This window comes from Delphinapterus leucas, chromosome 10 (assembly GCF_059928025.1).
Source record: "Delphinapterus leucas isolate spDelLeu-1000000601 "Yukka" chromosome 10, BTC_Dleu_Yukka2, whole genome shotgun sequence".
Lineage (NCBI taxonomy): Eukaryota > Metazoa > Chordata > Mammalia > Artiodactyla > Monodontidae > Delphinapterus > Delphinapterus leucas.
The window spans coordinates 20,739,133-20,763,606 of record NC_143138.1 but is presented as its reverse complement, the minus strand read 5'-3'; the positions used below and the strand labels follow the sequence as shown (position 1 = coordinate 20,763,606).

The window sequence follows — 24,474 nt, the reverse complement described above, 5'->3', positions numbered from 1 at the left end:
GACTTCAAAGCAGAAAAAACATGGTGTCATCTTTTGAGATATTCTATCAGCGAGAACTTGAAAATGAAGTTAAAAATTAAGCGGCAAAGCCAAACCCAGGCTCTCTGCTCCGAGAACGTAGGGCTAAACCTAATGCAGTCTGCCTGCCGTGTGATGCAATATTTATCCTTGTGAAATTGTGGAATTATTTGAAAGAGAAGAAGGGACAAAAATGCCTTCTTTCTTCAAGGTAGCCTATAGTCTAGGGCTTACAATACTGATTTAATGGTGAAGGTAAGTGCATTTCTTCTTTTGGGATCAGAGGATAATTACTAATCAATCAGAGATCCATTAAAGGGAGGGAACAGTTTAAGGGAAAGTCAGAGGAAAACATTGTCAGCAGCCTAAGGATCTCCACCTGGGAATACGGTTTCTGATTTCAAAATGAAGAAGAAACTTTCTAAAAAATGTAATTGACTCAGTCAAGACCCTACAGCAAGGCTTGAGAGGCCACCAGTGTCAATGGACTCTGTGGACAATTGTCACTTCTCCAAGGATTCCGTAAGTATTTACTGTGACACCTTGATGAATCGAACAGGCTTTGGCTGCAGAATAAAATACTGGATCAGAACTAACGAAGTTTGGGATTGGGGACTGTGATTCATGGGCCTTTTCAGATTTCTGTATATAGTTGAAATTGTCTCTCAGGAAAAGGAGAATATGAACAAAGTTGTGGATAAGATTGAAGGCAAGAAAACCTCTACACTTGTGGAGATCACCTGGTTTGTTGCCCTCATTGTACAGCTGAGGAAAGGTGCCCCAAGAGATTATGGTTAGTACCTATCAGTGCTGTGATGGGAAGGCCTAGGGGAAAAGACCCAAGGAAGGTGCCCTCTCCCAACCTTCCCAGAGAAAACCCCAATTCCATAGCAGAGATGGACTCATACAGGCCAGGAAGACATAACCTGAGGTTGTTCCTTGGAGGTAAGGTGCCCAGTCCTGTGTTATTTCTTGGTGAGCAGAGCTGTGAGTCCACTGTGGGCAGGGTCCAAGTTGCACCTTAATTTTGACCTAACCCTGCCTTCTAGGATTACCTACTATTGGTGCTTAGTACATTTTTTTTTTTTTTTTTTGCGGTACGCGGGCCTCTCACTGTTGTGGCCTCTGCCATTGCAGAGTACAGGCTCCGGACACCCAGCCTCAGTGGCCATGGTTCACGGGCCCAGCCGCTCTGCGGCATGTGGGATCTTCCCGGGCCCGAGCACGAACCCGTGTCCCCTGCATCGGCAGGCGGACTCTCAACCACTGCGTCACCAGGGAAGCCCGCTTAGTACATTTTTCTTTTTCTTTTTTTCATGATTACGTTCACATGAACTAACAGCATGATGTAAATGACCTACTGGAATAACCAATTTTATTCCAGAACTACCAATCTTTCAGAAAGGTAAACAGGTGATAAAAGAGGCCTCAGTTTGACTAGCATGGAAGAAATTACTTCTTGGCATGTTCTCTGGTGTTGGTAGCAAGGTGCATCCCTTCCTCATCCATCTTTTGGATTCTAGTCCAGAAGAACCCACTTCTAAAAGGAAACATTTAAAACCAATTTAACAATCAATCAAAAGCATTTTTATAGAAAGATATTTCATTTGCTGTAAACCTGTATTTATTATTCTGAGAGGGCCCAAGTGCCAATCTTGTGACTACTTATTATTATTTCTGTTGTTAATATCAATAACATTTTACAATGTATGATATTTTACATTGAGAAGGCGTGTCTCATACCTTTGTTTTCATTCCCAATAGTCCTGTGAAGTAATATTATCCCCATTTTTCCTATGAAACTGTGACAGCTCTGGGATCTTATAAAATCTGCTCTGCTTTACTCAGACTGTAAATGACAGAGAAGAACTGGTCCTTGGATACCCTTTGACCTGCAGGTTCCTGCTCTTTCAACCACATGTAACATTTACTTTGAGTAAACTAGGGGACTCGGCTAACAGAGGTGATGCAAGACAGGCTCGGTATTAAGGGAAATCTAAGAGCAACAGAAAGACCATTATAACAAAATAGTGAGTTCTAGACTAATAGTAAGAGGATAAAATTATTTTGCTTATGCATGTCATCTTATCTATGTCTATATTATTTTTATACCAAATATAACTCTATTTTGTGTCATAAAATTATTTTTAAAGTATAGAATTTTTATTTTACTTAATTTTAATTCATTTTTTTCCATATCTATTTACAGGTGTTTTTTTTTTTGTTTTTTCTTTTGCGGTATGCGGGCCTCTCACTGTTGTGGCCTCTCCTGTTGTGAAGCACAGGCTCCGGACGTGCAGGCTCAGCGGCGATGGCTCACGGGACCAGCCACTCCGCGGCATGTGGGATCATCCCGGACCGGGGCACGAACCTGCGTCCCCTGCATCGGCAGGCGGACTCTCAACCACTGCGCCACCAGGGAAGCCCCTATTTACAGCTTTGACACTAGGATTCACTATTTTTTAGAAATGTCACTCTTGAGTAGGAAGGTCCTTGACAATGTTTATAATTGGGCTAAAACTCATTCCACTGTCTCTAAGTGATATCAATTATGCCAATTCTCAGATCCCATATTATCATATGCTTCTGTGATTATTTTAGAAAAATAGTTGCCATTACTATGTCACAGAAGGACCCTCTTTTCGATTGGTTTGGGATGTCTGCCTGATTTCTGCATTTGTCTCAAACACAGGAAACAGGGCAATTAACAACTGAAGTTAGCTATTAAGGCAAATTTCAAAGTAGCATTTGAAACGATGAAAGCCAAGGTAGGGATGGCAGCAGATGGAATGGGAACTGAAGGGATGGGTTTGTGATATAATTCCACTAATCAAAAAAGCAAGAAAGGGCTTCCCTGGTGGCACAGTGGTTGAGAGTCCGCCTGCCGGTGCTAGGGCACAGGGGTTCGTGCCCCGGTCCGGGAAGATCCCACATGCCGCGGAGCGGCTGGCCCAGTGAGCCATGGCCGCTGGGCCTGCGCATCCGGAACCTGTGCTCCGCAACGGGAGAGGCCACAACAGTGAGAGGCCCACATACCGCCAAAAAAAAAGCAAGAAAGAGTAGTCTTTTTTTTTTTTTAAATATTCAAAGCTCAACCTGAAAGTATTTTCATCATCAAATTTCCTTCTGGAATAAATGATTAAAACTTAATTTAAAATCATAGATAAGCAACAAGGGTATACTGTAGAGCAGAGGGAATTATGGCAATTATCTTGTAATAACTTAGAATGGAGTATAATCTGCAAAAATACTGAATCACTATGCTGTACACCTGAAACTAATATAATATTGTAAATCAACTATACCTCAATTTTTTAAAAAAACCCTTAACTTAAAATCATATAAATTCCTATCTGGAATACCTTAAAATGAAACTACCCAATTGTATTTTAAGCTTGTGCTTAAAGTATGCCCATAAAGAGGAAGTAGTATTAATAGATAGAAAAAAGCAGTAGTCTGGGCATCGGGAGACCTGGTGCTGACTCAGTATACTCTGTGACTCGAAGCAACTTTTCAAGCATTCTGCACATCAATCTCCTCATAAAAAAAAAAAAAAGAACAGTTGGGTCAGAGAATCTCCAAGTCTCTTTCAGCTCTAGGGCTCAATGTTTGTCAGATTGGTTGGAGAGGTTGGTGGGAAGCCTTTCATTGGAGTACAAGTACTTGTAGCTGAGTGTACAGTTGAAAAATCGCCTTCTGCCAAGTCTTGGGATCTTACATAACAAGAGAGATCAAATAGAAAATGGTCCAAACTCCGGGTCAACCAGGTGGCCGCTCCCGTTTCTTCAGCTAAGATCTGAGTGTAGAGCCCTGAACTGAACTCCTGATATCATCCAGATGTTAGCAGGACTGGAAAGCCTTCCAAAGCACAGCAAAACTTTTTGACCTACCTCCTAGAGAAATGGAAATAAAAGCAAAAATAAACAAATGGGAATAAATGGAACTTAAAAGCTTTGCACAGCAAAGGAAACCATAAAAAAGACGAAAAGACAACCCTCAGAATGGGAGAAAATATTTGCAAATGAAGCAACTGACAAAGGATTAATCTCCAAAATTTACAAGCAGCTCATGCAGCTCAATATCAAAAAACAAACAACCCAATCCAAAAATGGGCAAAGGACCTAAATAGACATTTCTCCAAAGAAGATATACAGATTGCCAACAAACACATGAAAGAATGCTCAACATCATTAATGATTTCTCACTAATCATTAGAGAAATGCAAATCAAAACTACAATGAGCCACATCTTCTTTATCCATTCATCTGTTGATGGACATTTAGGTTGCTTCCTGGATAGCACAGGTAGATCAGCTCAGTGCTTTGTGACCACCTAGAAGGGTGGGACAGGGAGGGTGGGAGGGTGGGAAATGCAAGAGCGAAGAGATATGGGGATATATGTACTTGTATAACTGATTCACTTTGTGATAAAGCAGAAACTAACACACCATTGTAAAGCACTTATACTCCAATAAGGATGTAAAAAATAAATAAATAAAATAAAAACTACAATGAGGTATCACCTCACACCAGTCAGAATGGCCATCATCAAAACATCGACAAACAATAAATGTAGGAGAGGGTGTGGAGAAAAGGGAACCCTCTTGCACTGTTGGTGGGAATGTAAATTGATACAGCCACTATGGAGAACAGTATGGAGTCCTTAAAAAACTAAAAATAGAACTACCATACGACCCAGCAATCCCACTACTGGGCATATACCCTGAGAAAACCATAATTCAAAAAGAGTCATGTACCACAATGTTCAGTGCAGCTCTGTTTACAATAGCCAGGACATAGAAGCAACCTAAGTGTCCATCGACAGATGAGTGGAGAAAGAAGATGTGACACATATATACAATGGAATATTACTCAGCCATAAAAAGGAACAAAATTGAGTTATTTGTAGTGAGGTGGATGGACCTAGAGTCTGTCATACAGAGTGAAATAAGTCATTTAGAGAAAAACAAATACCATGTGCTAACACATATATATGGAATCTAAAAAAAAAAAAAAGGTTCTGAAGAACGTAGGGGCAGGACAGGAATAAAGACGCAGATGTAGAGAATGGACTTGAGGACACAGGGAGGAGGAAGTGTAAGATGGGACGAAGTGAGAGAGTAGCATTGATATATATACACTACCAAATGTAAAATAGATAGCTAGTGGGAGGCAGCCACATAGCACAGGTAGATCAGCTCACTGCTTTGTGACCACCTAGAGGTGTGGGATAGGGAGGGTGTGAGGGAGATGCAAGAGGGAGGAGGTATGGGGATATATGTATATGTATAGCTGATTCACTTTGTTATAAAGCAGAAACTAACACACCATTGTAAAGCAATTTTACTCCAGTAAAGATGTTTTAAAAAAAGCACAGCAAAAGCCAACATGTTTCCTGGTGCTGACATTCTCTTGTCGGCAACTGGGCATCTATTTGGGTACATTGTAACAAAAAAAGAAAATTTCAAAACTCAGATGGGGTGACCTTGTTCTCAGAATTCTAGAGCCATTTGGCAAGCAGAAAACTACCCTGACTGGCTTTATGAAGCCTAATTATTGTTCCTTCAAAGACACTGAGTATAAAATAACTACTAATTGTTTAAAAAAATCACTTGATAAATATGGAAAATCATAAAGAATTACGTGACCACAGTGTGTTCTGCAACCCAGAAATAGCCATTGCTGGCACTTGTGTGAATCCATTTCTCTCTTCTTGGATGTGCGTGTATCAACATAGGCATAGTGCTTGTTTTGTATACTAGAGTACAGGCATTTCCTTAATATTATTCCATATCTTTGAAAACATTATTTTAATAAAGTCCACTATAAGAATCTATTAAAATTGACTCACCAAACCCTTATGGTTAGGTTAATTTGTCTCCACTATTATGTTGTAATAATACTGCAAAGAATATTTTTGAACAAAATTCTTCACCTGTCTCTTTCATTATGATCCTCCATCCTCCATTCTTAAGTGTGCAGATAAGTCTTGTTAAATTTATGTGCAGAAAGAATGCAAAGCTTTGAGTGATGCAGTATAAGCTTGATACATGTGTTTGTGAGGTCATGGATGCTTCAGTTTAGGAATGACTGCGAAACTTATGATATTCTTAGCATGAGGATTGTACCTAGAAGAAATAAATGTATGAATCCCCAAATATTGGGGTACAGGTATCAAATTAGACACGTCCATTTCGAGGTCATGAATTCTCTTTACCTGTCAAGTAGCTGGATTTATTCATAATTATGGTAGAAAGCCCTCATTCAGGTGATTTGAAGAACTTTTCAGCCCAGTAAAGTGTCCAAATTGTGTTAGCAAAGACAAGAATAAACATTTTAAACCATTAAATACTATTAGTATTATATATATGTGTTATGCAATGTCATTCTTCATGTTCAAAGAAGGAACCATGGGACATTGTTCTGGTTGTACAGAAAGATGTACAGAAACATGGTCAAAATGAAAGAAAGGGCTGCTCTGGAACTTTCCTCCCCAGCTCTTGGGCTTAATTTCCTGTCTTCTGACCTTGCTTCAAGCTATAATATGCCTTACCTTTGCATGGTTCTCTGTGGTTTGCAATTTTCTCATTCAGTTCTTGCAGCACCACTCAGAAAGGAGATTTATTTTTATTGAACAGACAAGGAAATGGCCAATTAGAGAATTTAAATGACTAGCTCTATGTCACTTAGCTGGGACTTAGTCAGATTTCTTATAAAAATAGAGTCCTCCGTAAGCATAGCAATAAGGAAGCGTACTGCAAAATGTAAATCATATACCTGTGTTGGGTCAAAACTTTCATTGATGATGAGAGAATGCAACATTAACACGAGAAAATTATTTGTGCGTCTTGTTTTGGATTGTTCTTCTTCCCCATAGATAAAAGCCCGTCGTGGTAAAAGAGATTCAAGGCAGAGGGAATCTCCCCCACAAAGTGTGGTACCATTTCCCAGAGGAGCCAAATGGATGAGAAGCCTTCCACCAGGAAAGGTAAAGCCACATATCTCTCTCTCTCTCTCTCTCTCTCTCTCTCTCTCTCTCTCTCTTTTTCTTTAAAATTTATTTATTTGGCTGCACCGGGTCTTAGTTGCGGCACTCAAGACCTTTAGTTGCGGCATGCGGACTCTAGTTCCCTGACCAGAGATCGAACCTGGGCCCCCCTGCATCGGGAGCATGGAGTCTTAACCACTGGACCACCAGGGAAGTCCCAAGTCACATCTTGTATTTGCAGGCTACCTTATGGAAGAGTGGAAGTTTTATTTCCACATCCTCGTTCTCCATTCCTTCTCCTTTGTTTTTTATCAAGCCTCCCTGTTGTGGAGATTCTCCCAGTATAACATTGGACCAGATCCAGCCCCTCATTCTGTTACCTGCTACTTTTTCCTTAGGGATCCCCAATGAGGTATCTATGAGAAATTACGTCAAATGATCACTGAATCCCAGGACATAAGGAATGGAATGAGTCCAGAAAAAGTCATTTTAAACAAACCCCTAACCCATATATGAGTTCCTGCTACAATATCTTTGCTATGTAGCTGGTTATTTCCCATGAGCTTTGGAAACCTCCAGTAATAGGGAAATAATTCTTTTGCAGGCAACCAAATCTCATCCCTGAGCCTATTTGGCCATTAAAAATTATTTCTCCCATTATATATATATTTTTATATGTTTATCTGTTTCTTCACAGGTTCTCTCTTTGTTGCTCTTTAGTCCCATTTCTCCAAATGTGCAAAAAAATTTAATCCATCATTCACATGGGAACCCTTTCAATATAGGCCCATTTTTCCACTTCACAGGGACCTAAAAGAATGTGTTGCTCTTGTAACAGAATGACAGTTCCTCCAGTACCGTATCACCTACAAACAGTAAAAATGGCTCCCCATATTAGTTTTTTTTTAAGCTGAATATATGTGAAGGCAGAGCCTAGTGACATACAACAAAAATACTTCCAAGTGAACATTGCACTAAGGAGTTAGTGGTTGTGCTCATTTATACACTGTATATCAGGTATTTTAAAAGAGAGCCCTTGGGGCTTCCCCGGTGGCCCAGTGGTTGAGAATCTGCCTGCTAATGCAGGGGACACGGGTTCGAGCCCTGGTCTGGGAGGATCCCACATGCCGCGGAGCAACTAGGTCCGTGAGCCACAACTACTGAGCCTGCGCGTCTGGAGCCTGTGCTCCACAACAAGAGAGGCCATGATAGTGAGAGGCCCGCGCACCGCAATGAAGAGTGGCGCCCGCTTGCAGCAACTAGAGAAAGCCCTCACACAGAAAAGAAGACCCAACACAGCAAAAATAAATAAATTAATTAAAAAACTCCTACCCCCAACATCTTCAAAAAAAAAAAGAAAAAAAAAAGAAATAGCAGAAAATTTCGAATTAGGCATGAGCATGAATTTAAAAAAATAAAATAAATAAATAAATAAAAGAGAACCTTTGGATGTTAGCTTAATTCAAAGGCAGGTCTCTAAGTATAAACTTTCAAGCTTTATGGTAGATGAATATGCAAAACAGATGGGACCACAGACTTGAGACTAGGAGACTCAGGTTCTGTGACTGGCTCTTCCCCATCTTCCTCATTCACTTTATTTTGGAACAATGTGACATAAATGCCTTCATTTAATTTTTATTATATTTTCATCTGCTTCCCACACCTCTGAAAAAAGGCCGTATTTGTTTTACTTTATGGTAAGATCCCCGATTTATTGTCTTGAAGCCAACTAAAGAATATGACAAAGAAGCTTTGTAGTTATGATTATTTCGGTGAAAAAAGATAGTGGGACTGCATGAAATCATCTGTAGTTTTCTCAGACTTAGCAGTGGGAGAAATGGAAAGAAGGTGATCTCAGTCACGATACTCACTGCAGACATCTGTGTTATTCTCTAGTTCCTGAATTCTGTTCATTACGCTATGGACTGGCTCTCATCATGCACTTCTCAAACTTTACCGTGATAACCCAGCGTGTGAGTCTGAGCATTGCAATCATTGCCATGGTGAATAGCACTCAGCAGCCTGGTTTATTCAATGCCTCCACAGAAAGACCTCTTGCATTCACCCTCAATCGCTCCAACAGATCCACCAAGGAGTTTAATTCAGGAGTAAGTATAATGGAGAACAAGGCTCTTTGTTGAGAGGGAAAACCCAGTTTGAAAGGAAGAATTGTATCTTGATTCTGTGGCATATAGAAGCATGAATTTTCAGTGGCAAACTAAAAAGGACTGGAAGTATTTTTCTTTGAGATATTGCTTACCTCTGTGATTAAAATAGTCTCACTGAGATTATTATGATTACAAGGTTGGGGGTAGGGACTATAGGAAAAAATTGTGAACACTTCTAGAAAGGAATAGATTACTGGGTATCTTCAATGAAAAACTAGGCACTAGGATGTATCTAAGCACATCCTTCTGCCTGATTTTAAGCAGGTCTCTGTACTTTTCATAGTCTTTGAGCCATTTTACAACTCAGTAAGTTCTATATAATAAATAGTAATGCAAATGATTCTTGCCCATAGCTCTGCAAATGAATTTTGTTCTGAGAAAAATCAATTGCTACTCTCCTCCACTTGCCTCTCAGTTAAATAAGCCAGTTTTGCTATATATTTAAAATCTATTTCAGCATTACTTCCCACTTATAAATGTGTGGGTCTTTGAATTCTCCTTTGGGCCAGTTGTAACATCTTACCAATTCCCCCATTAATCAATGAGTTAAACAAAATCTTTATTACATGTTCATTTTTTATTTGTATAAGAATCATGATTATAACCCATTTAAATTTTTTCTTTAAACTAACATTTATTTTACATTTCTAAAGTCATCCTCATATTTTATGATTTTGTTACCTTGGAGCCAGCTTATTTATAATGACCTCTCTGTCTCCAGTCTTTCTTCCATCATTCATTCTACACATTCACACACCTGTGCTCAAGAATCCAGAATACCTTCAAGTCACGAACTCCTCTCTTGAGATGCTGTACTTCTCCAGAACCTGGGCCCACTTCTCAGCACACTCATTTCTGCTATCACTGACCCAGGGAGAGTCTTTGCTCTGAGCAAGTTAGAGTCCTGGTTAGTTTCACTGGGTATCATTCCAAATACTGCAAGTCCACTTTTGCTGTTTTTCTTCAATAAGAATGAGTTTTCCTATTTCTCTTTACACAAATCATAGGCATTCTTCAAAGAATGGTTCAAGTACTTCTTCCTTCCTGGGACCTTCCCAAAATTGTTCTTCCCTCTTCTTAAAGTCCCTATTTTACTGCCGTTCATCCTCAAACTTGAATTCTGACATGAGTCATATATCTTGTATTATTTATAGTTATTTTAAGTGGACAAAATATTTCATATTTTACATTGTTTGGCTCTTTACTTCAATTCATACCATGATGCCATGTATCTAGTGGTCTACCAAAATTATTTATTGGGTTACATCAGAAGAAATTGTGATCTTATTAATGTGTAATATGTGTCTTAGGACACATAGGTCTGCCAGGGCAGACCATGATTCCTAAACTTGATTTTAGGGACTAATTTTGATAAGCATTCAGTAAAGATGTGTTTTCCTTATTTTTTAAAATGAGAGTCAGCATGTCTTCTGACTTATTTACTAGAACCAAAATAGTTAAAAGAAGCTCTTTCACTATATTTCATTTACATCTTCCTATCAACTACCTATGTAATCATTTATTTATCTCTTTTCTTCTTCATTTCTCTATTTTTTTTTCCTTTTCTTCTTCATTTCTCTATTTTTTTCTCCCTCTGAGAGGAGCAAATTAGAGATATAATTGGTTGTTTGGAAAAGGTGGAATATTTGTTTGGTAAAAAATGGAGGAAAGCCAAAATTGATATTTTATAGGAGGGTCAAAACCCCAAGCAGCTCTGGCTATAAAATAGAATTTTTATAAAAGAAATTCTTAGCAAAGAATTTTCCTTTTTTTCCCCCCAGGCCTCTGTATATGAATGGAGCCCAGAGACTCAGGGTATCATCTTTAGCTCCATCAGCTATGGGATAATACTGACTCTGATCCCAAGTGGCTATTTAGCAGGGATATTTGGAGCAAAGCAGATGCTTGGTGCTGGTTTGCTGATCTCCTCCCTTCTCACCCTCTTTACACCACTGGCTGCTGACTTTGGAGTGATTCTGGTTATTGTGATTCGGACAGTCCAGGGCATGGCCCAGGTAGCCGGTTACTTTCTCATTCTGTGTGGGATATGGATGCCTGAATTCTACTAGAGATCAAGAGCCTTAATGATTTTCATTTCAGGGAATGGCATGGACAGGTCAGTTTACAATTTGGGCAAAATGGGCTCCCCCACTTGAACGAAGCAAGCTCACCAGCATTGCGGGATCAGGTAAGGATATGCATATAGATCACAACTTTGTAATCTGCTTCACCCTATTACATCTTTCCTTCTATGCATAGGATGGTTTGGGGAACAGGGAGAAAAGTACTGTAAAAATATTCAACAATGTAAGACAGTCACATAACAAATAAGACAGATACATCTGTGCTGTAAAGCCACTAAGACTCAGAAGCAGAAAAGACCATTGAGCATTGTGAGGGTAGTCAGAAAAGCACTGTAGGGGAAACTTTAGAACTTTAAGAATTTGCAAAAATAGAAAAAAAAACAAACAAGTAAACTGTATAAACACCATTTTAGCAAAGATATGCAAATGAGAATTAAGACTATCAGTGGTAAGGAGATAAATCAGTCTGGAAAGTAGAGTTTCAAGGGCCCACATTATTCTGAGTTCTTTACTCTTCGGAGCTAATATTCACAATATCCCTTTGAAGATAATTTTTAACTCTCATTTTCTTTTCTTTTAAATTTATTTTATTTATTTTTTTATACAGCAAGTTCTTGTTAGTCATCCATTTTATACACATCAGTGTATACATGTCAATCCCAATCTCCCAATTCATTACACCACCACCCCCCACCCCCCGCTGCTTTCCCCCCTTGCTGTCCATATATTTGTTCTCTACATCTGTGTCTCTATTTCTGCCCTGCAAACCAGTTCGTCTGTACCATTTTTCTAGGTTCCACATATATGCATTAATATACAATATTTGTTTTTCTCTTTCTGACTTACTTCACTCTGTATGACACTCTCTAGATTCATCCACATCTCTAACAAATGACTCAATTTCATTCCTTTATTGGCTGAGTAATATTCCATTGTATGCATGTACCACATCTTCTTTATCCATTCTTCTGGCTATGGGCATTTAGGTTGCTTCCATGACCTGGCTACTGTAAACGGCACAGCAGTGAACATTGGGGTGCATGTGTCTTTTTGAATTATGGTTTTCTCAGGGTATATGCCCACTACTGGGATTGCTGGGTCGTATGGTAGTTCTATGTTTAGTTTTTTTAAGGAACCTCCATACTGTTCTCCATATTGGCTGTATCAATTTACATTCCCACCAACAGTGCAAGAGGGTTCCCTTTTCTCCACACCCTCTCCAGTATTTGTTGTTTGTAGATTTTCTGATGGTGCCCATTCTAACTGGTGTGATGTGATACCTCATTGTAGTTTTGATTTACATTTCTCTAGTAATTAGTGATGTTCAGCAGCTTTTCATGTGCTTCTTGGCCATCTTTATGTCCTCTTTGAACAAATGTCTATTTAGGCCTTCTGCCCATTTTCTGATTGGGTTGTTTGTTTTTTTAATATTGAGCTGCATGAGCTGTTTATATATTTTGGAGATTAATCCTTTGTCCATTGATTCGTTTGCAAATATTTTTTCCCTTTCTGAGGGTTGTCATTTCATCTTGTTTGTAGTTTCCTTGGCGTTGCCAAAGGTTTTAAGTTTCATTAGGTCCCACTTGTTTATTTTTGTTTTTATTTCCATTACTCTAGGAGGTGGATCAAAAAAGATCTTGCTGTGATTTATGTCAAAGAGTGTTCTTCCTATGTTTTCCTCTAAGTGTTTTATAGTGTCTGGTCTTATATTTAGGTCTCTAACCCATTTTGAGTTTATTTTTGTGTATGGTGTTAGGGAGTGTTCTAATTTCATTCTTTTACATGTAGCTGTCCAGTTTTCCCAGCACCACTTATTGAAGAGACTGTCTTTTCTCCATTGTATCCTCAAGACTGCTTTGGCTATTTGGGGTCTTTTGTGTCTCCATACAAATTTTAAGATTTTTTTGTTCCAGTTCTGTAAAAAATGCTATTGGTAATTTGATAGGGATTGCATTGAATCTGTAGATTGCTTTGGGTAGTATAGTCATTTTCACAGTATTGATTCTTCCAATCCAAGAACATGGAATATCTCTCCATTTGTTGGTATCATCTTTAATTTCTTTCATCAGTGTCTTATAGTTTTCTGCATACAGGTCTTTTGTCTCCCTAGGTAGGTTTATTCCTAGGTATTTTATTCTTTTTGTTGCAGTGGTAAATGGGAGTGTTTCCTTAATTTCTCTTTCAGATTTTTCATCATTAGTGTATAGGAATGCAAGAGATTTCAGTGAATTAATTTTGCATCCTGCAAGTTTACCAAATTCATTGATTAGCTCTAGTAGTTTTCTGGTGGCATCTTTAGGATTCTCTGTGTATAGTATCATGGCATCTGCAAACAGTGTCAGTTTTACTTCTTCTTTTCCAAATTGTATTCCTTTTATTTCTTTTTCTTCTCTGATTGCCGTGGCTAGGACTTCCAAAACTATGTTGAATAATAGTGGCGAGAATGGACACCTTGTCTTGTTCCTGATCTTAGAGGAAGTGCTTTCAGTTTTTCACCATTGAGAATGATGTTTGCTGTGGGTTTGTCATACATGGCCTTTATTATGTTGAGTAGACTCCCTCTATGCCCACTTTCTGTAGAGTTTTTATCATAAATGGGTGTTGAATTTTGTCAAAAGCTTTTTCTGCATCTATTGAGAAGATCATATGGTTTTTCTTCTCCAATTTGTTAATATGGGGTATCACATTGATTGATTTGCATATACTGAAGAATCCTTGCATCCCTGGGATAAATCCCACTTGATCATGGTGTATGATCCTTTTAATGTGTTGTTGGATTCTGTTTGGTAGTCTTTTGTTGAGGATTTTTGCATCTATATTCATCAGTGATATTGGTCTGTAATTTTCTTTTTTTGTGACATCTTTGTCTGGTTTTGGTATCAGGGTGATGGTGGCCTCATAGAAGGAGCTTGGGAGTGTTCCTTCCTCCGAAATTTTTTGGAAGAGTTTGAGAAGGATGCGTGTCAGCTCTTCTCTAAATGTTTGATAGAATTCACCTGTGAAGCCATCTGGTCCTGGACTTTTGTGTGTTAGAAGATTTTTAATGACAGTTTCAGTTTCATTACTTGTGATTGATCTGTTCATATTTTCTATTTCTTCCTGGTTCAGTCTTGGAAGGTTATACCTTTCTAAGAATTTGTCCATTTTTTCCAGGTTGTCCATTTTATTGGCATAGAGTTGCTTGTAGTAGTCTCTTTTGATGCTTTGTATTTCTGTGGTGTCTGTTGTAACTTCTCCTTTTTCATTTCTAATTTTATTGATTTGAGTCCTCTCCCTCTTTTTCTTGAGTCTGGCTAAAAGTTTATCATTTTTGTTTATCTTCTCAAAGAACCAGCTTTTAGTTTTATTGATCTTTGCTATTGTTTTCTTCTTTTCTATTTCATTTATTTCTGCTCTGATCTTTATGATTTATTTCCTTCTGCTAACTTTGAGTTTTGTTTGTTCTTCTTTTTCTAGTTCCTTTAGGTGTAAGGTTAGATTGTTTATTTGAGATTTTTCTCATTTGTTGAGGTAGGCTTGTATAGCTGTAAACTTCCCTCTTAGAACTGCTTTTGCTGCATCCCATAGGTTTTGGATCATCGTGTTTTCATTGTTATTTGTCTCTAGGTATTTTTTGGTTTCCTCTTTGATTTCTTCAGTGATCTCTTGGTTATTTAGTAACGTATTGTTTAGCCTCCATGTGGTTGTGCTTTTTACGTTTTTTTTTCCCCTGTCATTGATTTCTAATCTCATAGCATTGTGGTCAGAAGTGATGCTTGATATGATTTCAATTTTCTTAAATTTACTGAGGCTTGATTTGTGACCCAAGATGTGATCTGTCCTGGAGAAGGTTCCATGCACACTTGAGAAGAAAGTGTAATCTGCTGGTTTTGGATGAAATGTCCTATAAATATCAATTAAATCTATCTGGTCTATTGTGTCATTTAAAGCTTGTGTTTCCTTATTATTTTTCTGTCTGGATGATCTGTCCATTGGTGTAACTGAGGTGTTAAAGTCCCCCACTATTATTGTGTTACTGTCAATTTCCTCTTTTAGAGCTGTTAGCAGTTGCCTTATGTATTGAGGTGCTCCTATGTTGGGTGTATATATATTTATAATTGTTATATTTTCTTCTTGGATTGATCCCTTGATCATTATGTAGTGTCCTTGCTCATCTCTTGTAACATTCTTTATTTTAAAGTCCATTTTATCTGATATGAGTATTGCTACTCCAGCTTTCTTGTGATTTCCATTTGCATGGAATATCTTTTTCCATCCCCTCACTTTCAGTCTGAATGTGTACCTAGGTCTGAATGGGTCTCTTGTAGACATTTATATATGGGTCTTGTTTTTGTATCCATTCAGCAAGCCTGTGTCTTTTGGGTGGAGCATTTAATCCATTCACGTTTAAGGTAATTATTGATATGTATTTTCCTATGACCATTTTCTTAATTGTTTTGGGTTTGTTTTCGTAGGTCCTTTTCTTATCTTGTGTTTCCCACTTAGAGAAGTTCCTTTAGCACTTGTTGTAGAGCTGGTTTGGTGGTGCTAAATTCTCTTAGCTTTTGCTTGTCTGTAAAGCTTTTGATTTCTCCATCAAATCTGAATGAGATCCTTGCTGGGTAGAGCAATCTTGGTTGTAGGTTCTTCCTTTTCATCACTTTAAGTATTTCATGCCACTCCCTTCTGGCTTGTAGAGTTTCTGCTGAGAAATCAGCTGTTAACCTTATGGGAGTTCCCTTGTATGTTATTTGTCATTTTTCCCTTGCTGCTTTCAATAATTTTTCTTTGTCTTTAATTTCTGCCACTTTGATTACTATGTGTCTCGGCATGTTTCTCCTTGGGTTTATCCTGTATGGGACTCTCTGCACTTCCTGGAATTGGGTGGCTATTTCCTTTCCCATGTTAGGGATGTTTTCAACCATAATCTCTTCAAATATTTTCTCGGGTCCTTTCTCTCTCTCTTCTCCTTCTGGGACCCCTATAATGTGAATGTTGTTGCGTTTAATGTTTTCCCAGAGGTCTCTTAGGCTTTCTTCATTTCTTTTCATTCTTTCTTCTTTATTGTGTTCTGCAGCAGTGAATTCAACCATTCTGTCTTCCAGGTCACTTATCCATTCTTCTGCCTCAGTTATTCTGCTATTGATTCCTTCTAGTGTATTTTTCACTTCAGTTATTGTGTTGTTCATCTCTGTTTGTTTGTTCTTTAATTCTTCTCAATCTTTGTTAAACATTTCTTGCATCTTCTCGATCTTTGCCTCCATTCTTTTTCCAAGATCCTGGATTATCTTCACTATCATTATTCTGAATTCTTTTTCTGGAAGGTTGTCTATCTCCACTTCATTTAGTTGTGTTTCTGGAGTTTTATCTTGTTCCTTCATCTGGTACATAGCCCTCTGCCTTTTCATCTTCTCTATCTTTCTGTGAATGAGGTTTTTGTTCCACAGGCTGCAGGATTGTAGTTCTTCTTGCTTCTGTTGTCTGCCCTCTGGTGGATGAAGCTATCTAAGAGCCTTGTGCAAGTTTCCTGATGGGAGGGACTGGTGATGGGTAGAGCTGGCTGTTGCTTTGGTGAGCAGAGCTCAGTAAAACTTTAATCCACTTGTCTGCTGATTGGCGGGGCTGGGTTCCCTCCCTGTTGGTTGTTTGGCCTGAGGTGACCCAACACTGGAGCCTACTGCGCCTCTTTGGTGGGGCTAATGGCAGACTCTGGTAGGACTCACACCAAGGAGTACTTCCCAGAACTTCTCCTGCCAGTGTCCTTGTACTCACGGTGACACACAGTCACCCCCTGCCTCTACAGGAGACCCTCCAACACTAGCAGGTATGTCTGCTTCAGTCTCCTATGGGGTCACTGCTCCTTCCCCTGGTTTCCGATGTGCACACTACTTTGTGTGTGCCCTCCAAGAGTGGAGTTGCTGTTTCCCCCAGTCCTGTCGAAGTCCTGCAATCAAATCCTGCTAACCTTCAAAGTCTGATTCTCTAGGAATTCCTCCTTCCATTGCCGGACCCCCAGATTGGGAAGCCTGACGTGGCGCTCAGAACTTTCACTCCAGCGGGTGGACTTCTGTGGTATAAGTGTTCTCCAGTTTGTGAGTCACCCACCCAGCAGTTATGGGATTTGATTTTATTGTGATTGCACCCCTCCCACCGTCTCATTGTGGCTTCTCCTTTGTCTTTGGATGTGGGGTATCTTTTTTGGTGAGTTCCAGTGTCTTCCTGTCAATGATTGTTCAGCTGTTAGTCATGATTCTGGTGTTCTTGTAAGAGGGAGTGAGAGCACGTCCTTCTACTCTGCCATCTTGAACCAATCTTAACTCTCATTTTACAAAGGAGGGAATTAAAGTATGCAGAGATTAAGTAAATTTCCCAGAGACAAATAAATAGCTGGCAGTAGAACTGAGATTTGAGACCCAGCAATTTGGTCCCAGAGTGTACACTCTCAATCACCATGCTACCCTCCCCCACCAGAGCTTGTGATCGTAAGGACTTGATAACTACATCATTGCTATTTGCCCCAACTGGTAGCACTGAGAATGTGTACTTGAAGAACAGAACTGAGGGTCATCAAGCCTCTCACTCCCCAGTCCAATGCATGGCTGCATCCTGCAGATTTTTACTCCAAAGCCACTGTCCTGTGTGGCTCTTTCCATTGCAGTTGTCAGCATCTCCTCTATCTACAAATGCTCAGTTGGTCTTCTCTCTCCTCTAGCTTTGTTTCCTTCAAACTTCTCATCAAAGCCAGGTTATCTCCCTAAAGCACAGACAGGGCATTTTTGCTAACCTGCTTGGGAATCTTCAGTGTGTGCCTTCATGATTACAGAAGACTGACCTCCTTATTGCATGGATATAAAGATGCTCTACCATTTGGTCCCAACCTGCCTTTGCAATCAACATCCCTCTGTAAGCAATGCTCAGATTGTAGCATGTATAGTCTGCACTTAACTTCTCTCTGGCTCTATTTCTACTGGCTCATTTTCCTGGAAGGTCTTTTGCTCCCAGCTTCTTTTACCAAAATTCCATCCATCCTACTCTTAGCCCATGTAAACAATTTGTGAATCTTATCATCAGTTTTAATTTTCTCAGGTATACTTTCAAAGAAAATTGTAGTTTTATTATCATATTTATATTCCACATTCTTTTTTTTCAAATTGCATATATTGGGGCCCATTGAAGGGGTCATAAAATCAATTAAGTAGGTCAAAACCAGTATTTTTAAAATGAAAGTGAATAGAATAGAATGGAAAATTTGGGAGTGAATTGCACACGGTAAGACTAAGTATTGATTCATGAAACTCTTGTTTGAAGTGTGTGTGTGTGTGTGTGTGTATTTGTGTATATATTGTGTTGCCATGAAAGATACATTTCTTATTATGGGTCTCTGAAAAATATGTTCAGACTCCAAGGTCTACATTGTATTACACTTATAATAGTGAATTTTGTTCACGTTTTTCTCTGCAACTGGGCTGAAATCCCCTTGAGGTCAAGGACTTTATCTTATTAGTTTTTGTAAGAGTTTCCTTTTCTGTTGCCAACCTCATATTGCCCCTGCCAGAATGTAACTCTAATTATAAGGAAATACTGGTGGGCTATGTTTGCAGAGAGTGTCTATGACAAACAAAGGGATTTGTATTTGGTCACTTTGGAGTTAAGGAGCCGTTGAAGTGTCAGGTGGCATATTGTTATTATTGATTATTTCTGATTACTTCTCATGACTTTATTGGGGGAGATCTGTGAGCTGGAAGAAAGACTCTCATCACCCAGTAATTCTAAGTCTGCCACCTCTTTGTTGGGACAACATCCAGGGAAGTCACTCAGTCTCAACCTTTGCTATTTTCCTCAGTGTTTTTTATCCCTCTTCTCTTCAGGGGCAGCGTTTGGGTCCTTCATCATCCTCTGTGTGGGGGGACTAATCTCACAGACGTTGGGCTGGCCTTTTATCTTCTACATCTTTGGTGAGTCACTTTCTCTTATCTCCTAACACCTCCACTTCCCAGGCATTTGTTTTTATGCTTACATTACCTATCGCCCACATTCTTCCCATTTGAGAGAAAATGTCCATTGTTAAATGGGAGATGACGAAGAATGTTGAGGATTGGTAGATTTCTTAGTCTAGTCTAAGGGATGACCATCTGCATGGTGCTGACTTCTGAGAAATCAGGAGTGTAGCCTCACACACCCACCCCAGGCATCTTCTGTAGAATCTCTGCCACCACGTCTGAAACACCAGGTCTAGTTGCTCTATATGGTTAATATGTCAGAGCTGGTGAAGCACATTTTCAATATGTCTTCATATTTTATTATAATTATTATTTCTGCCAAGATGCCCTTAACCTATTTTCTACCAGGTGAATCTTGCAAAGCTCAAATTAACTGTACACCTCCCTATGGAGTCTACCAAGACTTATCCCATCAGATTAAGTCTTTCTGTCCTCTATGATGCTTACTGATAATTTCTTTTCTAGGCTGTGTTGGCATGTAATTATTTATTTCCCCTTCTCCCTCTCCACTAGATTATGAAATGACTGAGGCAAGAACTTCATTCCATATTTTTTTTATCACTTTGGTACTGTCATAGTGCCTGACTTATAGCTTTATAAATAAAAGAATGGATAAATCCAGTAATTAGAGGAAATTTAAAGAACATTAGTCCACAGAGTCTTTTAACATAGAACCTCTTCAGGTGACAAATCTCAGCAATGAGACAAGTTTCTATTCTCAATATGGTTCCAGCTAGGATGGCTTTCTCATTAATGATGCTAATCCCAGGTCATTTTTGTCCACACATGTTGATCAGGTACTGTCAAGAAATATTTTTCTGGAAATCCATAATGGATGTATTGTTTGAATACAAATAACACTGTCTTTTGCAAATGTGTTGGAAAATTTTCCTTGCCACACTCATTTTATGGCAGGTTGTTTTGTATATGGATGAATACTTTTCTCTTCAATCCTGACTGTTCAGATCTTCTAAAATAAGACAGTAATGTGTGCATTAAGAAGTTGTTGCTAATGACACACCACGATATATCCACTGGAGTCTGAAGAGTAACTAATCAGCTATACAGTGGTACGTTCATGCTCCTGCTCTGTCGAGAGGACTCTGACATTGACAAGTGGCACTCTACATTTAGTCAAAAGGAGATTTGTAGATGAGTTGAGATGAAGAAGTGGGAAACTTTAGGTCATGATGGTGGAACAACCATGAATTGATATGTGTGTTTTGGGGTGATGTGTGCTACTTCAGAGGAAATTCCCTTCCCCTAGCACACAAATCTACCTGAAAACTAATTGGATCCCAGCTTCCCAGGTAGCATTGGCTGTGTCTGCTGTCTCCTGTGGTTCATGGTGATTTATGATGACCCCATGCATCACCCATGCATAAGCGTCAGGGAAAAGGACCACATAGTGTCTTCACTGCCTCAACAGGTACAGTGCAGCCCTTCTACCTGTGGGCCATGCAGAGATCTCCAGGGTAGGGTGTGGGGCTCTCAGGAGAGGCATCCTCTGTCCTGTTCTAATACCCATACTGATTAGATATTTCCTTTCAGTCCAGTTCTCCTAGACGATCTGTCCCCATAAAGGCTATGGTCAGATGCCTACCACTTTGGGCCATTTTCACGGGTTTTTTCAGCCATTTCTGGTTATGCACCATAATCATAACTTACCTACCAACGTACATCAGTTCTGTGCTCCACGTCAACATCAGAGATGTGAGTATGCTTCCTGTACTTCTATGAACATGATAATGGCAATAAGAAGAAACAGTTCTGTGCTGCCTACTACATTCTGACTTTACACATAACCACTCATTTAACCCTCACGATGATTGAGAGACATTGTAATGATTTCCGTCGCACAGGTGTAGAAATGGGGACACAGAGGGGAGATGACTTGCCCTGGATTACACAATTACTGAGCGGTAGAGCTGCTGCAGTATCTGTGTTCTTAACCACTATGCAATGCTGCCATACTAGCTGATGCTTCAATTTCCCTTGGAAATGAGTAGTGCTTTTCTCTGGAGACCAGTGTAATGCAAGTTCTGGCTCTCTTACCTGAGGAAGTGTTCTCCTCATGTGGAAAAGGATGCTAATTTCCTTAAAGCAACCCCAAGTGTCAGGAGGGTGGGCTAATGGTTGGTCTGTGTAACTGATAAGCTCTGGTGCCATATGCGCCTCTGTAACTACTTACTGTATACATTTCCTCCCTTCAGAGTGGTGTTCTGTCCTCCCTGCCTTTTATTGCTGCCTCAAGTTGTACGATTCTAGGAGGTCAGTTGGCAGATTTCCTCCTGTCCAGGAAGCTTCTCAGATTAATCACCGTCCGAAAACTCTTTTCATCCCTAGGTAAGGATGCGGGGACTCGGTTAACCAATCCCTTTATCCACACATGGTCAGAGAAGTTTCCTGATGGTGTGTCCCCATTGCCCAGGGCTCCTCCTTCCATCGCTGTGTGCTGTCGCCCTGCCTTTTGTGGCTTCCAGTTACACAACAACTATTATTTTGCTGATACTTATTCCTGGGACCAGCAACCTGTGTGATTCAGGATTCATCATCAACACCTTAGACGTTGCTCCCCGGTAAGGTGTGACCTGTTTGTTCCCCTCCCCCAGGCCCTTCCGGAGGTTTAGGCCTCAGTCTTCTCGCAACTGCTTCCTGTTGTTGACACGCACAAAATGATGGCAGAGTAATAACAAATAACTAGAAATGTCAGTATGTGGCCATGACCTAAGGTGTTTTTAGAAAAACAGTGCCCAATCTTGGCCAGTAACAAGTAAATGAAACTCCCTTAGCTTCTCCACTAGAGATTAGACTGTGTGTTCTGGGAACGGACCCACACACGTGTTTTGGAAAAGCTTCCAGAGTGTTGATGATATTAGCTACCACATATGTATACACCTGTCCTGAGCCAGATCCTATTCAAAGGACTTCTCACGTATCAGCACATCTGGTCTGCATAACTACACGTCCTATTGTTATTCTTACTTTATAAGGGAGATGATTGAGGCACAAGAAGTTTAAGTGACATGCCTGAAGTCACACAAGGGCAGAGCCAGGATTTGGACCCAGGCCGTCTGTCCAGTGTATGTTTGTCCAGTGTATGTTGTCTCATCCACTGCGCAAGCTGCCTGCCACGCTGAGATGCTGGGGTGGGAACCTGGGCTCCTGAGAGACAGAATTGTTTCCTAGTTGTTGAGCCGGTGGATAGGTGATTTCAGGTTTGGCAAACAGACATTGCCCTAACTAGCTTGAAGTGAACAGAAAAAACTGCGTTAGGCTAAATGACTTTGCTATTAGAGCTGGACTGCATTAAAATTGAGTTGCTGAAAAGTGATAGGCAGCTTTCTATATAAAATCATCTCCTCACAGGTATGCAAGTTTCCTCATGGGAATCTCAAGGGGATTTGGGCTCATCGCAGGAATCATCTCTTCCACTGCCACCGGATTCCTTATCAGTCAGGTTGGGCCAGTTTATTGAACACCTGCAAGTGGCAGGTATTGTTTTAGGCACTGGGGATTCACAGCAGGGCCTCTGTTCTCAAGGATTGTATGGTCTGATGGGGAAAATAAGCCTGGATGCCAACACAATTACTCTATTCTTAGGGGACTCTAAATCAGAGTCTGGTAGTTCACATTTCCCAGGGAAAGAGAAGTAAAAGCTGAATTTCTAAAAATGAATAGGTATTAGATTAATGAAAATGAGCAGTTCATGCAGAGAAAATAGCACATATGACTTCCTAGAGGAACAAAAGTATGAAACAGCTCTTAATTATGACCAGAGTGAATGATACTTGTCAAGGATAAGAGATGAAGACACAGGATCAGAAGGGGAAGGTTATGAACAGTCTGTTCAGATTAATTCCAATTTCTAAAAAAAAATCACAAAATGGAAACTCAAAGGGTCCCAAGGCCAGCTTGAAGAGAGGTTAAATTTTGGGTGGAAAGAGAAAGGCTGTGACACAAAGCAGGGAGCATAGCCCGTGAGGCTTGCTCAGTACCAAGTGTGGGCTGGTAGGGAGGATGCAAAGGCAGAACCAGGCTGGGATGGCAGGATGACATGAGCCAACCTACAGAAAAAGATTTGTTTTGTTTTCAATACATCTCTAGGTGATCTATTTTCAGGTTGATTTTAACCAAATTGCTAGGAATCCACTTTGACTATAATGCCAGAAATGAACTGTGACTTACAAGGGCTGGATGAGGAAAATCATACAGTCAGACCAAATGTAACTCACATTATATTGAGATGTCCATCCAGAGGGTTGGTGTGATTGATGTCAACAGTCAAAAACAAAACAAATCAGAGAGAGCACTAGAGTGAAAATCTTAAAGCTGTTGTTTTAGGCATAATTTAAAATGAGTAATAATGATATTTTCAAGAATGTTGAGATCCAAATTTCTAGAAAAACATTAGTGTAGGTTAATTTATTTGGGTTTAAAGAAAAGCTCATCCAAGCCAGAACCCAGTGTTCATTTTAGCATCCTCTTGTTTCCACCAGTTTCATAAAACCTTCTTTGAGAATTCAAGTGCTCAGTGGTTATTGCATATTGTTCCCTAGATTCTTTGTGATCAGTGTTGCAATATACAGAATGGAAGATTTCTAGAACTAGTGGAGAAGCAACTGTGAGGCTGATAATTCTGTGTATTTTTTTTTTTTTCCTCCAGGATTCTGTGTCTGGATGGAGGAATGTCTTTTTCCTTGCTGCTGCTGTCAACATGTTTGGCCTGGTTTTTTACCTCACATTTGGACAAGCAGAAATCCAGCACTGGGCCAAAGAGAGGACTCTTACCCGTCTCTGAGGATATAGTTGCAGACTTAAATGTAGTACTGACCATTAACTTTTTCAACATTTTTTACTTATCATCATTCTTTTTTCATATTCTTGGCCATAGGCTCAGCAGTTCTCAATTTCGGTTACATGTTAGATTTCCCTGGGGAGTTTCTAAAACATACAGATGAATGGGCTCTACTCAAGAGATTCTGAATGAATTGGTCTGGGATAAAGCCCAGATATCACTAATTTTTAGACACTCCCCAGGATTTCTAACATGCAGCCAGGGTTGACAAACTGCTAGACAAACTTGAAACATCAATTCCTGTTGCCTTTGAATTTTCCTTTTTGTAAGAAACTAGGTAAAAAGCTGTGTGAAAATAATCACTGATAAGTACCTTCATGAGGGCGATTATAGACACAGAGAAGATCTACTAGAACCAGAGTTGTATGTTCTAGAGCTCA

The 24,474-nt window shown here is 39.7% G+C and overlaps 1 protein-coding gene across 2 annotated transcripts in view; it reads left to right on the top strand.

The window, feature by feature from the left end:
• SLC17A2 (solute carrier family 17 member 2) overlaps nt 1-24,199 on the top strand; it is a 65,448-nt gene extending 41,249 nt beyond the window's left edge. The window contains exons 4-14 of one of the 2 annotated variants that reach the window (XM_089918432.1): nt 6,895-7,005; nt 8,902-9,113; nt 10,955-11,188; nt 11,274-11,361; nt 19,105-19,191; nt 20,547-20,665; nt 20,788-20,949; nt 21,450-21,582; nt 21,668-21,815; nt 22,606-22,696; nt 23,903-24,157. In XM_089918432.1, coding sequence (XP_089774558.1) covers nt 6,978-7,005; nt 8,902-9,113; nt 10,955-11,188; nt 11,274-11,361; nt 19,105-19,191; nt 20,547-20,665; nt 20,788-20,949; nt 21,450-21,582; nt 21,668-21,815; nt 22,606-22,696; nt 23,903-24,037 — 1,437 coding nt within the window. In that variant the 5' untranslated portion in view covers nt 6,895-6,977 and the 3' untranslated portion in view covers nt 24,038-24,157. Of the gene's footprint in view, nt 1-6,894; nt 7,006-8,901; nt 9,114-10,954; nt 11,189-11,273; nt 11,362-19,104; nt 19,192-20,546; nt 20,666-20,787; nt 20,950-21,449; nt 21,583-21,667; nt 21,816-22,605; nt 22,697-23,902 lie in introns of both variants that reach the window. The other variant, XM_022562227.2, reaches the window with a different exon arrangement.
• The last annotated feature ends 275 nt before the right edge of the window (nt 24,200-24,474 follow it).